Source organism: Chenopodium quinoa, unplaced genomic scaffold, assembly GCF_001683475.1.
Source record: "Chenopodium quinoa cultivar QQ74 unplaced genomic scaffold, ASM168347v1, whole genome shotgun sequence".
Taxonomy (NCBI): Eukaryota; Viridiplantae; Streptophyta; class Magnoliopsida; order Caryophyllales; family Amaranthaceae; genus Chenopodium; species Chenopodium quinoa.
In genome coordinates, this window is record NW_018742263.1 from 6,361,591 (window position 1) to 6,378,454 (window position 16,864).

A 16,864-nucleotide genomic window follows, 5' to 3' on the forward strand; every position below is an offset into this window, starting at 1 on the left:
TTAGGCAAACTGCACCGCTCGCAACTGTTAGAGTTGCGCACGCCTGCCAAGCGCAAGTAAAAGAGTTGTGCTGGGCACACTAGCGTGACTACGAGAGTTGTGCACGCAACCTGACGCCATGACTCTAAAACCCTAAACCTAGATTCATACGCCTATAAATGGGGGTCTTCGTTCAACCCTAGGACGTAATTCTAAACCCTAGGAATCTTAAAACCCTAATCTCTCAAGTTATCTTACTATCATACTCCCTCCATCCTATAATATAGTTCCTGTTTTCCTTTTTTAGACATTCAAAATGTTGTTCATGTTTTAATTTTTAGATACTACGTAAAGATTATTATACCCTCATTTTTTATAATTTTATTCATTGTACATTCTAAATTGCTCTTGAATAATTTTGTACATGTCATGTACTTTTTTTCACTTTCTCACTCTAACTTTTTTTTTATATATAATTTTACTTTTCACTTTTATTAATGTACTTCATCTATTTTCTCTTCCAAATTCTTAAATATCGTGAAAAAACAAAAACAAGAACTATATCATGGGAAGGAGGGAGAACTACTTTTCTCCTTTCTTCCTAAAATACTCTTTAACCCTAATCCATCCATTGAAGCCCTAAAATACTCTTTAACCCTAATCCATCCATTGAAGCCCTTTGAGGTACGAAGAAGAAAGAATGTCCATAAACACATTTGACGGAGATTTAGCATAAAAGAAGAACGGTTAGTTTCCTGAGCACTTAGATAAATCACTTTTCTTTTATTGTTTAAATAATTTTAATTGGTTAATTAGTGTTGTTTGACCACTTTAAACAAACTTTTCATTAATTTAATATACATATCATTCTTTCATTAATCAAGATTTGAATTTTAATGAATAATTGATTGTTTTATCAATTAAGTCAAGGCGAATCTTGTTTATTTTTATTCTTTTCACGAATTTGATAAACAAAGAATAACGACATTCGTTGCAGTGTAATTTTTAAGTGATTAACGTGTGTAAATAAAATCAACTAACTTAGTTTTTAGGAATCACATTGCATATATTGTTTGGTGATGAAATTGTAAAAAAGGAAAAGCTAGTAGAGGTTGCACTAATTCCCCTTTAAAGGGAACGTTATTTTAGTATCCTCACTCCTGAACTCATTTCTTGTATAAGTAAATCAATTTGGGCATCGGATAACTTGTGATTCATGCTAAATATCCCTTGAACCATACTTGGAAGAAAGGAATGAACGAGGATTATGAATTTTTCTAAAACTCATTGGCGACTACTTACTAGTTTCTTACAAAAAAACATAATGCATGATAGGATCAACTCTAATTCAAGGGTCTCCCAAACAGTCAAGAAATCAAATCATAACACACTCTAAAAAAGTGTAAATTCCTACGCTTTTAAAGTGTCATGAGCATAGAGGTGAAGGGGCCCTATGATGGGCACACCCTCCTCACACCGGTCCGGATTCCGGTCTCGATCTTTTTTTGCACACCCCTACTTGAGGTTATAGCATAGAATTTTTAAAAGGAAGGGCCACATATTGGAAAAGTGAACACCTGATGGGTGTTTGTGTAAAATTTCTCTTTTAAATTCCCTTTTAGAAGTCAAGTTAACATTTCCCTTACATTTGTTTTGTACACAAAATTGTTAAAAGTAAATAACAAAGATTTACGAGATTAGGAGGGGTCACTCATAAATCATTATATGGGAGTGACTGAGTGAGTTTAATAAGGTTCATGCTATACTATAACGTTAATAACTAATTAAATCAAATGAAAAAGTATTATTGTTGTTTTTATAATTAGTGAGAATCGTTTTTGATGTTAAATTTCAAAGATGCATTTCCAACATAAGAAAAATACGGAGTACATAATTGTGGCTAATTTTGGCTTACACAAATAACTAAAAGCAAAAATTGCCAAACAAGACTCATACATCTTGATAACTTAACAAACAAAAGTGTAATAAAAAACTATAAACCTTTTTGATCTTCTCAAACTAAAATCATTTTTTCTTAGACATAACTCTACTAAATTTTAATCATGGTACATATTCACCTTCATGACCATTAATGTACCCTTGTTCCCTATCATATTCTTCCATAGTATCATACTCATTAGGAAACTTCTTGGGTTTATAACCCCGTATTCCTTCTTTCACATTATACTCATTACCATGATAATAATTATTACCCTCTCTTCCTTGTGTTTCATACTCATAGTTACCATTCTCATACTCATTCCCATTCCTAGAGAAAGTATTGGCAAACTCAACATTATTATTGTTGTGGAAACCTACATCATCTCCAACTCCATGATCATTCTTGGCATCATAGAAGTACTTCCCATTCTCCAAAAACCTTGTATCGCTCATCCCTTGCTTCTCCGCATTAAATTTCTCGTTTTCATTGTGATTTACATTCTCGAAGTTGTTATTGTTGAAATGGCCATATTTTTCCTCAAACTCTTCGTGTTGGTTCTCGTTCTCGTTCTCATTCTCATTCTCATTCTCACTTTCATAGTTGTTAGTGATGAAATGAGCATTTCTACCCTCTTGACTAATATCATGAAAATACTTCCCATTCTCCAAAAATCTAGTATCACTCATTCCTTGCCTTTCAGTCACATACTCATTCTTATTCTCATTCAATAAGCTACTTTCTTCCTTAACATCTTGATTAACATCATAATAATACCTCCCATTTTCCAAAAATCTAGTATCTCTCATTCCTTTCTTCTCATTCCCATTCTCATTAAAGTTGTCATTGGAATAACCCATTCCAAATTCCTTAAAGTTGTTCTTGCTCAACTCTTCACTAGAAACAAACTTCTCTTGACCAAAATTATCACTTTTTGTTGGGTTTGTGGTGGTTGGAGGGTATTGATAAGTCGTCTCCTGACCGTAAAGCCCGTACCCATGTTCGACAACATCAGGTTCGGGCGACGGAGAAGGAGTTTGTGTTGGTGACTGTATAGGAGCAATACTAATTGATTCTTTGTTTTCTTTGCTTACTTTGCTAAAGAACTTGCTATCTCTAGCATGAGTTTCGAGACAAAAGGCTAAGGCTAAGGCTAAGAGCAAGAAAAAGCATCTTACATTGGATGCCATTGCTAAGAAGAAGAAAAAAAACAGAGGAAATTTAGGGAGTTGTTTTATTGAATGTTGGTTATAGTGTATTTATACACCTAGATTGTTTGGTATGAGTGGTTCCCTCTCTTTTTAATTCTTAATGAGGGTAAAAAGAAGAAAAAAACAAAAAAGAAAAAGAGGATAAAGAGGCGGGTAATGATGCGGGGATTGAGGGAAGATATGAAGAATGAATTAAGGTCTTAGGCAATTTGTAAAATGGTGGGGTTTGAGAAATTATGTCATTTAGTGCATGCTCCATGTGCCCTTCACAATGAGCTCAAAGTTTAGGGACGTAGGGTTGCCTAATTTTAATTTTCGGTACCAATATGAATATAAGAAGTGCATGCTACATTATTTTTTAATTTTAATAGTTTGACCTAGGTAGATTTTTTTGTTTGAATTATTGAAATAATTTCACCTTTGTTTTTGGAATAAATGATATAGCATGACTTTTTAAATTATTTTTTTTTTGTATTTCATCTGTTTTAAATTGGATTATATATTTTTAACTTTTGACATTATTTATAACTTTGTTTTAACTAACATTTATGATATTTAGATTATAAAAATCACAAAATTTTATATGTGGCTAGCCACACCATGTGGCCAATTCACATAATCACATTCAAGAATATTAATTAAGTAATAGGAGGTTACGGTGATGAGTAATAGGGGGTTACGATGATGGGTAAATGGGGTTACCTTAATGCGTATGGTGGTTACTTAAATGAGAAATAAGGATTACTCTCTTAAATAAGGGGAATTATTCTTTCATTTTTTAAAACAAAAAAATAGGGGTTACTCAAATGAACAAATGGAGTTACTTATTTCTGAATTACTTGAATTCACTTGTATAATAAATTTGGGTTATTTTTATGTACAACATGAGGTGACTCTTGTGAAAATTAAAGTTACTCGTACATATAAATAAAAATTACTCTTATAAACTAATGTGGCCACATCGTGTGGCTAGCCACATAAAATACTTACTCTATAAAAATCATAGTTATATGAGATGTTGTTAGATTTATTTCAATTTATTATATATATATATATATATATATATATATATATATATATATATATATATATATATTACAATAGTATAATTAAAAATATTATAAAATGAATTTTTACATTGACAAACGTAACTTTTAAAAAAAAAAAAAAAAAAAAAAAAGTGATATGTAATTTGAGACGGAACAAATATTAATTTTGACGGTATGTCTATTATTATTGTCCATACATGCAAAGTATGTCTAATAGAATCAAACATGTCTTCTCACAATATCATCACCTAATAATCTAATATGTCTTGTAAAAAAGAAAAATATAACTAAATACAATGTGTGTAAGCTAAAAAAGCAATATAATTTGCTGTCCTATTGGCTTCTTCGTATACGGAAATTGTAGGCGGATAATATATGACTTCAAAATGTTGTTGATGTTGTGTGTTGTCCATGAGAGATGAGACCTTGAGTAATAAATGATTAAATCAACCAGGGGAAATGGAATTCTCCCTCTAAAATATATAATACTCCCTCCATCCGATAATATTTAGGATGTTGGGGTGGACACATAGTTTAAGAAAGTTACAAATGAGTCTGTTTAAAAAATTTATTTATTATATAAAATATTTTCCTTTACATATTTAATATTGTAAGAAAATAATAAATGGGATGAGAGTGAGTTAGGTGAGAAGAGAGATAGGCTTACAAAAAAAAAAGGTGAGGAGAGAGATAATGAGAGAAATTTTTTTTTTAATTAATGGTCTCATTCCATATTTAGTAACGTGTTAAGTATTTGAAGTGGAGTTAAATAAAAACAGTGTCAAGTATTATGGGACTTGAAAGGAGTAAATCATTTACATTATCACATCATTTTGGTATACGGTATACACTTGATTGATAAAAGCTTTCCGTAATATAAGCAAGAAATTCTAAAGTGAAAAGTCCTTAATTAGTCCACAATGCAAAGGTTGTTGTTTACTCGACATAATTTAAAGTAATTTATCTATTAATTATTAATGAAATAAAAAACTGATGACATCATCCTTTCCTCAAATTGTATGCGTGTTGCTCTTTCATCTATTAACTATTACATACTAAAACAAAAAAATGATGACATCATCCTTTCCTCAAATTGTATACGTATCGCCCACTCATAAAAAAATTTCTCGCCTAATGCACTTATGATGACATTTATATTTTTGGGTTTTTATTTATTTATTTTATTTTATTTTTATTTTTTAGGAATTGGTTATATTAAATCATTTTTATTTCAATATTTGACTATGTCAATAAATAAATAAATAATTTTTTTTGTTGGAATAAATAAAATTGATATTGAGCTAAAATATTTTAGGTAACTATGACGTTCTTTTTTATTTTTTTTAAGGTTTTACTGTTATTTGTATGTGTAAACGTACGGTTGTGAAAGCAACCCACCTATGAGGTCATGTAATAATAATATAGATGTTTGTTATACAAAATGAACTAATGTTGTCGTTTAATGTTACTAGTGTTTCGCAGTATTTCCAAGGTGCTTTAATTTATTAATTTATTTTTTATTATATCGCTTCAATTTATTTAAGTTAAATGTATTTTTAATTTGTATATCGAACTCTTATATATATATAATTCGTATGCATATGGTTTGATTAGATCAGATTGCTTTCATTTTTATATTTTGTTGCTAAGTAATTCATGATGAAAGATATGTTTTTATGATCTAATTTATAAGTATGTATGGGGAAATAATAAATTGAAAGAATTTATGTCATTCTATTAAAAATTTCATTCCTTGCAACGCACGAGCCTAATCTAGTCTTATAATAATGTAAATATAATATATAAAATAAATATCCTTATTGATATCAAAGTTTAGTTATTTACATCCTAATATTCTTAGTAGTGCAATTTTATACATTAACTTGTGCTTATATAGTAATATTATAGGGAAATTCTCAATGGTAATCCCCAACTTCTATAACACTGAAATGGTAACCCTCTTTATTTTTAATTATACAAAATGACCCTCATTAAGAAATTTATCCTACTTATAACATTAATGAGTCTTATTTGGTTAAAAAATTAAACCATGGTTAGATTTTCTTAAAAAAAAAAAAGAAAAACAAAAAAAACCACCCAACCTACCACCTCCAACAACCTTCACCATCAGCCTCTCCCATCCACCACCTCCACCTCAGCCTCACCCAGTCGCCGCCTCAGAGCCACCAACCCCTCACCCCAACCCGACAACCCCACCAGACCCACGACACTTCCACTTCTCCTTTGACCCACGACCCATAGTATGGTCACTTGCCGGCTCGCCGTACCTCCATCTCTCTTTGTTGACGAGCCACCCGAATTCGAACATCCTACCCAAACCCAAACTCGAAACCAAATCCCTCCTAACACGAAACCGAATCCATCCTAACCCGAAATCGAAACCACCACCTTCAATCAAAATCTTGTCGGTGTTTGAATTGGTGTGCGGTGGTGGGTTTCGGTGTTGTCAAAGGACAGAGAGGGAGAGGCGGTGGTCGGGAAGCATTCATGGGTCCTTGGTTAGGGTCGCCGGTAGTGAAGGAGGGTGGCGGTGGCTGGCAGGTTTAATTTGAAGGTGGTGGGGTGCGTGTGGGTGGCTGATTGGTGAGTTAATTTATTTTTTTTAAAAGTTCTTGTAAAAAAAAAAAAAGGCTAACCATAGTTTAATTTAAATTAACCATTTAGTGAAATAAGGTTATAAGTGAGAATAAATTGTTAATTAAGGTCATATTGTACAATAAAAAAAAAAAAAAAAAAAGGAATAATAGACCTAAAAAAAAAGGTCACCATTTCAGTGTTACACAAATTGGGGGTTACCGTTGAGAATTTCCCAATATTATATAGACCTACATTACCACCCAATATTACCTTCAATGATAATAGATGTATGAATTTTGTGAAAAAAAAAGATACAATTTGGGAAAATTTGTTAATTACTACCTCAAAAGGGGGTCTTTGTGAATTACTACCCCTAAAAAACAAATTGTTAATTACTACCCTAAAACTATAGATTGCTACCCTTTTCCCTAATCAGCCCCTAATTAGGTGATTTAATCTATTAATGTTATCATTATCTGGCTGTAGGTGTCGCTCGAAATGCGCCTACGTTAAAAGCATGTGTGAATATGCTTGGCACTCATAGGAAGTGGGAATTGACATAATACGATTAGGGACAAATAAAGTAGGGAGCCGCCAACAAGTTTTTTAAGGAACTTGTAAACCGTTCATGGATCATAAAAAGGCAACCACGATAAGGGACAATGATAGGCAACAACGATTGACCCGTGAAGGTTACACCCCATTCATAATCTATGAGATTACTAACTCCATATGGTTCGGAACCACGAAAGGAGGATCGGGGATGATGGTACAAAGTGAGTCATGGAGTCACATTTGCCCGTATTGGCCTCCACTCGATTCTTATAGTGAAAAGTGATTCTTGCGATCTCAAAGGCATACAAACAAAATATTCAATTTGCTCTAAACTATTATTAGGCTAAATTGGTTTAATATTAATGCAACATATAATTCTAAAATATCGTGACCACTTGATTAAACAATAAGATTAAAAAGGAACCTAAGCCGGTTGTCAAAATTATCTTATTAGGCGTGATTTTCAATTACATATTCCCTTTAACATGCAATGTTGTGATCAATAAATAATAATAATAGAATTAATATTAATATTGGAAGCAATTTAACAATGATAACGTTAGTCAAATCAAATATAAAATAAACTTAATCATGATACTAGCAATATTAAAATAAGAGTAATTAAGTTAATCAATTACTCACTTTCGGCGTTTCCTTGAATTGCTACATCATGAATAAACTGTTAGTAACTTCAATAAAAAAAATATAAATCAAACTGAAAATGAAATTAAATAAAGATTGATTTGATTTGGTCCAAACCCTCAATTAATTATACCTTTCACGCCTTGGTTTAAGTATAGAACTTTGGGTATTGTATGAACTCCTTGGAGTACTTAATTAGGGGAAGTATTTTGAGAGAATAGGGTGGCTAGTATTTAAGCTAAAGAGAGAGAAGAGAATTATTTGATGATCAATGTTGTTGATGATTGAAAAAGGGGATATATGACCTCTATTTATAGAGAAAAAAAGAAGGGTCGAAAAATTAAGATAAGATAAGATAAGAATTCGAATCGGATAAAACTCTTGCGATAGACAACAGTTTTTTTGGTCTTTGTTTTTATCATATCTTTTGATCCACAAATTGGAATAAGATGAATAAGATATCGTTGGAAAGATCTTGAAGTCTAATTTCTAACCCAATTAGAATCAGATTAAAATATCTTATAGAATAAAAGATATGACCGAAATAGTGAGACGGTGTCAGTTTTGGATATAGTTTGATATTTTATTCATATCTTTTCTGTTATAACTCAGAATTGATATTATAATATATCATCAGAAATATAATTTCAAGGGCTATCCAATTATATAAAATATGGATAAAAAATATAAGGCAAAAAAATTATATCTGACTATCTTTGAACGTCTTTCAATTCAGATAGAAATAGGATTTTCAAAAAGAAAAGTTTTATTCAATTTCAAACTCTTTAATCTTATCTTTTCAAAAAGGATAATTAAGATCTTGTAGAAACTTATAGAAGCTTCCAATTAATCCTAATTGGTTTAGGAATGGGATTAATAATTTGGACCCTCCACATGATCATTGAGTCATAGGTAAGGTGGGCTTAGGTTCGGTTTGGGCTAGTTTAATATTTTGGCCATAACTTATTCGTTATAACTCGGATTTGGGCTTATAATATATCGTTGGAAAGCTATTTTAAAGCCTCATCCAACTATTTAAGAATCGGACCCTGATTATGGACCAAAAAAAACAGGATTAAACATTTTTATAAAAAGGACACGAAATGAATGATTTTAAAGGACACGAAATGAATTATTTCGGGTTTAAAAAACACGAAAAGAGTAAGTTATGGTTTGGGGAAATGGGCTAGAGGTTGGGTTGGTTTATGAAATAGAAATATAGATTTAAGCACTACAAGATTAAATACTCAACCCGACCAATAATGGCGGTGAAATGTTGTTCATCATCGGGTTTGGTTTTGGGGAGACATTTTTAGGTGTCTACACCGGCTAATTTGTAATTAATTGTTTTTAAATATTAAATAATTAATTAAACCCTAGAACCACCTCCACACCACCATTGCACCACCTCCGGCCACCCACCACCCACCACCCACTACCGAACCTACCTCCTCCAACTCCTCACTCTAAAACTACCATCTGCCCACCCTAAAACCACCTTCCTTTCACGATACCCCGATCCCCTACCCGCGGCGACCCTGAACCCCTACCCCCTCGCCAAAAAACCTTGCTCGACCATCCCCAATATTCCTTTATCCCCTTCCCCCCTAATCACCATCCTAGGGTTTCAATTTTAGGGCTTTAGGGTTTTAATTTTGGAAAATTAGGGTGGTGATTAAAGGGGGGAAGGGGGTGGAGGAAGCTTAGGGAGGTCCTAATAGGTTTCTCTGACAAGGAGGAGGGGGCTAGGGTCGTTGGTGGGTGGGGAGGAGGGATTTTTCAAGGGTTGGAGGGATTGTTGGTGGTTTAGAGGTGGTGCAATGAGTGGTTTAGAGGGGGGGTGGATGCCGGGGCGGGGGTAGGCTGCCGAAGGTGGTGTAGTGGTGGTTTAGAGGTAGTGTTAGGGTATATTTAATTAATCATGCCTTAAAAGTAACTAATTACAAATTAGCCGGATAATAATATCATTAATAGATTAAATCACCTAATTAGGGGCTGATTAGGGAAAAGGTTAGCAATCTATAAAATTCATCAGTTTTAAAGTAGTAATTAACAACTTTTTATTTAGGGGTAGTAATTCACAAAGACCCCTTTTTTGAGGTAGTAATTAACAAATGTTCCTACAATTTGGAATGAATTAGCATTACTAAGCATTAACTGTTCTTACAAATTTATTTATATATTCATTGTTATACATACAATTTATTACCACTTATTAAATGAGCGGTTAATTTATGCTTTTCCATAGTTGTTTCTTTGGATAAGTTTCCTTGCATAAGCTTTAATTTCACAACCCAATAAATAAGTGTATAACAAAGTGATGCAAAGTGGTATTCAACATTAATATGAGACTAAATAAGGAAACAAAAACAAAGGGCATAATCACATTAACCAGTGTACATATAACAAGTTCAAACGTGTGTCTCACTATCGGTGTTAATACTAGGCACATGCAGTCCTCAATTATGATCCCGATGTGTAACATCCTTAATCTTTGTCAGTACGTATTAGAAAAAAAACAGATATTTAGGCGTGGTTGTGTTCATCTCTTTATCAAAATTTTGTGTAGGAATTTAGAAGAGTTGGCACTATCTATGTTACTCGAACCTTTTAATCACATCAAGTTCTTGTATTAGATCTTCGACACTCAATCATAGATAAGATATATTGACATTTCATTTTAGATCAAAATCCTGCAAACTTTTAGCATAATAGTCACGTCGAACACTTAAACATGTACCTGTATTAGACATGGATATTGGATAGCTAGAGTAGCATATTATAATATAAATCCTATATTGTGGGGATAATATTAATTCAAACGAAAAAACAAAAGTGGTATTTTGTTCATAGTTAAAAGAATGGACACATCTCGATCGCCAACCAAGGGCAAATTTGTGGGCACAAGAGGATTGAGTAATTAAAGGGAATGGTCAAGAAGCTATATCAATAGATGGTGGCCAAATATGCAGAGTTGCAGTTGATAGTAGTTGCGTTTTTAATTTATTTTTACTTTTTGATAATGAAAAGTTTGGTTTTACTACTCTTTGACTGTTATTTATTCTTCTTGGAGAGAGGTTAGTGGCTTAGTAACTGTTTGGCCTAGTTTCTACAAGTGTTTCTTTATCTAAGAAATAGAAACTGGGCTAAATAAGGGTTTTTTAAGAAACAAAAACACTTTCTCAAGAAGCCCAAAATAACTTCTAGAGTGGGAAAAATAAGAAGCACCAATTTTGAGCTTCTCTATATCAGTTTCTCGGGGAGCTGATTTCCCATTTAATGAAACTTTTTTTTGGACAAAAATATCCTTAACATTTTACAAAAAGACCTCTAATATCCCATTAAAAAAAAGAAACCCCCCTTCTCTCTCTCTTCACCTCTCATAAACACTGAGCAGCTCTTTCTCTCTCCAATAACACGAAACGCTCAACCCTCAAGGCCAAACGAAGACGGCGTCCGACGACATGCAATCCGGTCCTCCTAGACCACCGGCGCCACCATTTCGTCCACCCAAGAGGACACAACCAAGCAATAATAAGGTAATGTTTTTTTACTTATTAAAATTTTCTCTTTTGTGGGTAGAACCCTAATTTCTTTGCATTGATTTTGAAATAGGAGAAAGCTATAGATCTCAGTGGTTCTCCTCATCCAAATCATCCCAATACTTCACGAACAAGAAGTTCTGCCAATGAGGTTAGTGAATTGGTCCAGAATATAGATCTTGAAAATTTCATTTTTGATTCAATTTAGCAAAATACTAACCGTTTACACAAATTCAATTTCTGGGTATTCTTAGAATTTAAAACTGGGTAAATGATACCTGTGTTAGGACAATGCCATGAAATTAATGTTAAATATAGTATGGTTATAAGTTTAATGTGGTTTAGGCGGAATAGCAGTCGAAACTAAAAACAATGTCATCTGTAAGGGTTGAGCTTGTTAATCTCATACGCAGTAATGAAAAATTAGAACTCGGAAGCTTTTCTTTCATATATGTTACATTGAAGTTATTTGTAATCGTAGTGGGTTCGATATAGTTGTTGTCTAGTACAACATTAGAGCCCAGAAATATGCAAAGTCATTAAGCTAGAGATAGGAAGTTGTTTGCTAGGCTGCTTGTTCTGGGGCATAAGGGGGTGTCAGATTGACAGTTGGGGACAATATTAGAACTATGGTCTTTATTAATTGGTAAAGTTAGGAAATGTGTCTACTTTTTTAGAACATCCTAAATTCCTAATATTGTATTATAATTGACTATTGTTTTTTGACAAAGGGATTGCTGAGTACCTCGATATTGTGTGCCTTGTTGCTATATCAGAGTAAATAAATAAATAAGGCCTCCTTGAGAGTCTTGACTTTGATATTATAAGTTGTTAAGATGAATTATCGATTTCTTTCTCTTTTAACCATTACAAGCTATGCAGTACCTGTTATACCACTACATATATGGATGTGGTTTATTATATGCCACTGATAGCTGTGCAGTGCAAATTTTGGGCAGTTGGCCACTTGGCCATATAATTGGACGTTTATCTCGTTCTAATTGAAAGTTATATTTAAGGGCTATAGTCATGGGTATTTCTGATCTATGTTGACAATGGTGTAGTATATGTACGTAGTTGGATGTTTATTTAGTATATTCATTTCTTGTGTTGGTATCAAATTTACTTGCTTATATCCGGACAAGGTGATAGTGGAATGGTTGAAATATATTTTTGAGGTATTGAGGTTATGATGTCATAGTATCATATTCTTTGTAAGAACTTATAGACAGGGAACCATTACCTAACCTTTCTTAAAGGTGAGTAATAAAGTTTGGCTATACATTATGCATCAACAAATTAATGAACATGTTATGGGCTTTATATATATATATATATATATATATATATATATATATATATATATATATATATATATATATATATATATATATATATATATATATATATATTAGGGAATGAAATGCATGTTGGATTTAAAGAGTACTCGGCTTGTATGTTGTAAGGTTTGTCAATATAATGCTGGTAGAATTTATAAAGCGTGACCTTGGGAGGCAGATTACATAATTATGTTGTGTGTATGGTTGGTGAAGCTTATGCGTAATGCACAACGTTTCATGGCTTTGTTTGTCTTTAGATTAACGAACAAGTAAAGAGGTCAAAAGCAACTTGGTTTGATGAAACAACTAAGATTTTTTGTGAGGTTTGTGCTGAAGAGGTCCATGCAGGGAATAGACCACACACTCATTTTAGCAAAATTGGTTGGAATAATGTGGTTATAAAGTTCTAACAAAGGTCTGGTAAAAAGTATGACCAGAAGCAATTAAAAAACAAGTGGGAGAAGTTAAAAACGGAGTACGCTACATGGAAGAATCTCGTAGAAAAGGAGACAGGATTAGGATGGGATCATGAGAAAAATACAATTGTTGCATCCGATAAGTGGTGGGCACTCCAAGAACAGGTGAGCATAACATTAATCTAATTTGTACATTGCCTTTTTCAAGTAGTTAGTTTTAACTAATTACATTTATTTATTTGTATAGGCCAATCCGAGTGTTGCTAAATTTCGTGAAGCTGGAATCCAAAATTTAACAGAGTTAGAGATCATGTTTGCTAAAATAATTGTTTCTGCTACAACTTCATGGAACCCTTATTCACAAGATGATATTGAAATAGAAGACTTGACTACCATAGGAAACGAAGAGATAGAATATGAGGAACAAGTTGACATTACTATGGATGGTAGTATCAATGAAACAGTATCTCAACAGCTTGAAAGTGAAAGCATTGACAAGACCAAAGTCAATACAACATCGGAAGAAAAAGGAAAAAAAACACAAAAAGGAAATAAATCTAAAGTTAGCACAGCTAAGCTCATGCAAAATTAGCTAAAACGTATTGTTGGTGCGATGGAGAATTTCTCTCAATCTAGTGCTACTGTAACTTCAAAAAGAACCGATCTTCCTGGTTGTAGCATTGGAGAGTGTCTAACATTGCTAGCTACAACACCAGGGGTTGAAATAGGAAGTGAACATGATTTTAGTATGGAGTCTATTCGCTATAATATTGCAACTTCTCTAATGAGTCGTGGATTGTAACATTATTGGATCTTTTATTAGGAATAATAATAGCAGACATTTTGGATATGAATTTTTTATATTTTGACAAAAAAATCTAAGTATTTAGACTTATGAATTGTTCAATATTTTAAATTAAATTTAATCTTATAAGCTATTATAAACAATTTGCTATTAAAAAACAAAAAAAAAAACTATTATTAACAAAAAAAAAAAAACTATTATTAACAACAATGTACAAGAAATTAATACTAATTTATTCTCCCAAATAATTTTTTTTAAAAAAAAAACTAATATGGGCCAAACAGGGTAAAATAGTTTCTCAATCTAAGAATCACTTCTGATTTTTGATGGGCCAAACAAATCTATTTCTTACAACTGTTTCTCTAGAAATAGTTTCTGGAAAACTACTTCTGGGAAACAAAAGTTGTTTTTCAAAAGCTTGGCCAAACAAACCCTTAGTGCTATACGTTCAATTTTTTATGGAACATATGCTTTAACATGACTTTTATATGTGTAGCCGTGTAGGTGTAATAGGAAGTAGTTTCTTTGGCTTCCAATTAAATTGTTGTCATTTTTCTGAATAATGTATTGTCCTCTCTTCTATTCCTTAAATTTACTTTGTAATTGGCTTTCTGCATATTCAAATTTAAGGGGGTCCTTTCACCTACATACAATGAAGTAATGTCAATATATAGGTTGTGTAATGTGTATTGTATTACTGTATTACGACCATAGTCAAGAAGGTCTTGTATGTCCCTCTTCGTGTAGGTAATAAGTCAACAATCACTTATGATGATATACTCATGTACTTACTACCAACTATAATTTGGTTTACCTATTAAGGCTATGGGCTCAATTTTCTATGGGGATACTTTAGGGGTAGAGTTTTACATTTCGCTCTCCACTCTCAAAGATGTTGTCCACTAAGTCAGGCCGGTTAACCAATGCAAAGTTATGATTATTTGTTAGAAGTTTAGAGGACCTTTTTCATATCTATCCAAAATAATACTAAATGATATAGTGACGTTAAATTGCCGTTAAAACCAATAATGAAAACAAAAAATTCCTCTACTATACTATTACTTTAAAGAACCATCTGACTTTTTTTGGAATTAGAAAGATCCACATTAGACATCAACCCTCACAGTTATTCAATGTAAGTTTCTTATCAAGTGAGTCAACAATTTATTGGTTAAAACCATAAAAATTGTTGAGTTCTAAGAACATATATAAACGTATAAAAATGAAAACAAAAATACTTCAAGATGTTTGAATTGGGTTTAAGTAAGGTCACATCGTTACAAATGCATAATTGGCGGAAAAGGTGTGACTAAGACCAAGATTAGAATTTAGAAACCATTTAGTACACCATAATAACCTGATTAAACGCAGTTAACTTTTGTTCCCCACATTAGACCATTCATCATGTAGCAGTCATAATTACAGGTACCCTAACTCGAATTAGTTGTTGCACATCACAAATCATATTAAATAAAGAAACATCCAACATAAAGAAATAATCGATACCATACGAAAGAGGGTAATTGGTTATAGGACAGCACTCGCTGCATAATCGTCATCGACAATAAATGTGTCATTCATGACACTTGGGTGCATGTCGCTTTTACTGCCAAGCACTATCCAATAAGCTTTGTTTCTTGGACCACCTTGTACCAATTTGTTGCCCATAAAATTTAACATATTTGAGTTTGTTTTCATCTAAATTTGGCACACACGGATAAGATAAAAGATTTCACCCTCCTCAAAACAAATATTATATGCATGGATTCAAATTGTCTAGATTAGATTTCATAAGCTCTTAAGTTTGGAAGAATATGTGAGATATATATTAATATATATATATATATATACACACACACGTAGTTTATTATAATTATAATGTGTTAAAAGGACGAACTCATCAACCAAAAATTAACTCTGACGGTTAATTGGATATAGGTCGTTATCGCTACATATACTCTATCACGCCCCCTCATATGACAAGCCTTAGGGGTTGAAATGTGATGCTACATAGGCCCTTCACATATTCTGCACCAAATAATAAACCAAATTTGCATATAATACGAACCAGAGATAGTATTATTTTGGGATAATGAAAACATCGTTTTATTTTTAAAAGATTGACTAAAGATTGTTTTATTGTTGACAATTTTTCATTTTCAGACATTGATTCCATTTTAGACTTCATGGCCTCAAGCCATTTATCTGAGTTGGGGCTCGCCAAATCTTGCTTGCAGGTTGTGGGTTCTTCATTCTCCAATAAGGAGATTTTATAATCCTCAGTTATCAGAACCTCGGCAAATTGTTTGTTTCTGATTCTCACAGACCTATGTGGGGTAGGAGCAACAATAGAAATATTCTCTTCAACTCTTTGAAGATTTTCGCAAGAATTAGATTCAAGTGGAACTATAGGAGTCTAGCTAGAATTAGCTTTCTCCGACACATGATTTGTGGTATTAGTCGACTCATGCGTCTTCTCCTCTGATGTGGTGTTATCCACATCCATTTTTTGCTTGTCTCGGATTTCTTCGAGAACCACTTTACTCCCACTTAACTTTGTAGAAAGAAATTCTGTTTCAAGAAAGACACCATCGCGAGCAACAAACACTTTGTTATTTTTGCGATTGTAGAAGTAATACCCTTTTGTCTCTTTGAAATAACCCACAAAGAATCATTTGTCTGATTAAGGGCCTAGTTTATCGCCTTTTAAACATTTCACATAGGCTTCACATCCCCAAATCTTGAGATAAGATAATTTTTATACTTTTCCATTCCATAACTCATATGG

General features: G+C 32.6%; 1 protein-coding gene and 1 long non-coding RNA gene across 2 annotated transcripts; one reads left to right on the forward strand and one right to left on the reverse strand.

The window, feature by feature from the left end:
* Positions 1-2,040: 2,040 nt before the first annotated feature.
* Positions 2,041-3,108, reverse strand: LOC110683083 (protein E6-like). The gene has a single exon (XM_021859435.1). It carries the CDS (start codon positions 3,106-3,108, stop codon positions 2,041-2,043), a length of 1,068 nt encoding a protein of 355 aa, XP_021715127.1.
* A 7,795-nt stretch (positions 3,109-10,903) lies between these two features.
* On the forward strand, positions 10,904-14,457 carry LOC110684012. Its single transcript, XR_002503718.1, has 4 exons — positions 10,904-11,512; positions 11,589-11,666; positions 13,113-13,436; positions 13,519-14,457. It is a non-coding gene; the product is annotated as an uncharacterized LOC110684012 (long non-coding RNA).
* The last annotated feature ends 2,407 nt before the right edge of the window (positions 14,458-16,864 follow it).

What these genes read in the sequence shown, in the direction of transcription:
- LOC110683083 (XM_021859435.1), bottom strand. Translation starts at nt 3,108, where the DNA reads ATGGCATCCAATGTAAGATGCTTTTTCTTGCTCTTAGCCTTAGCCTTA.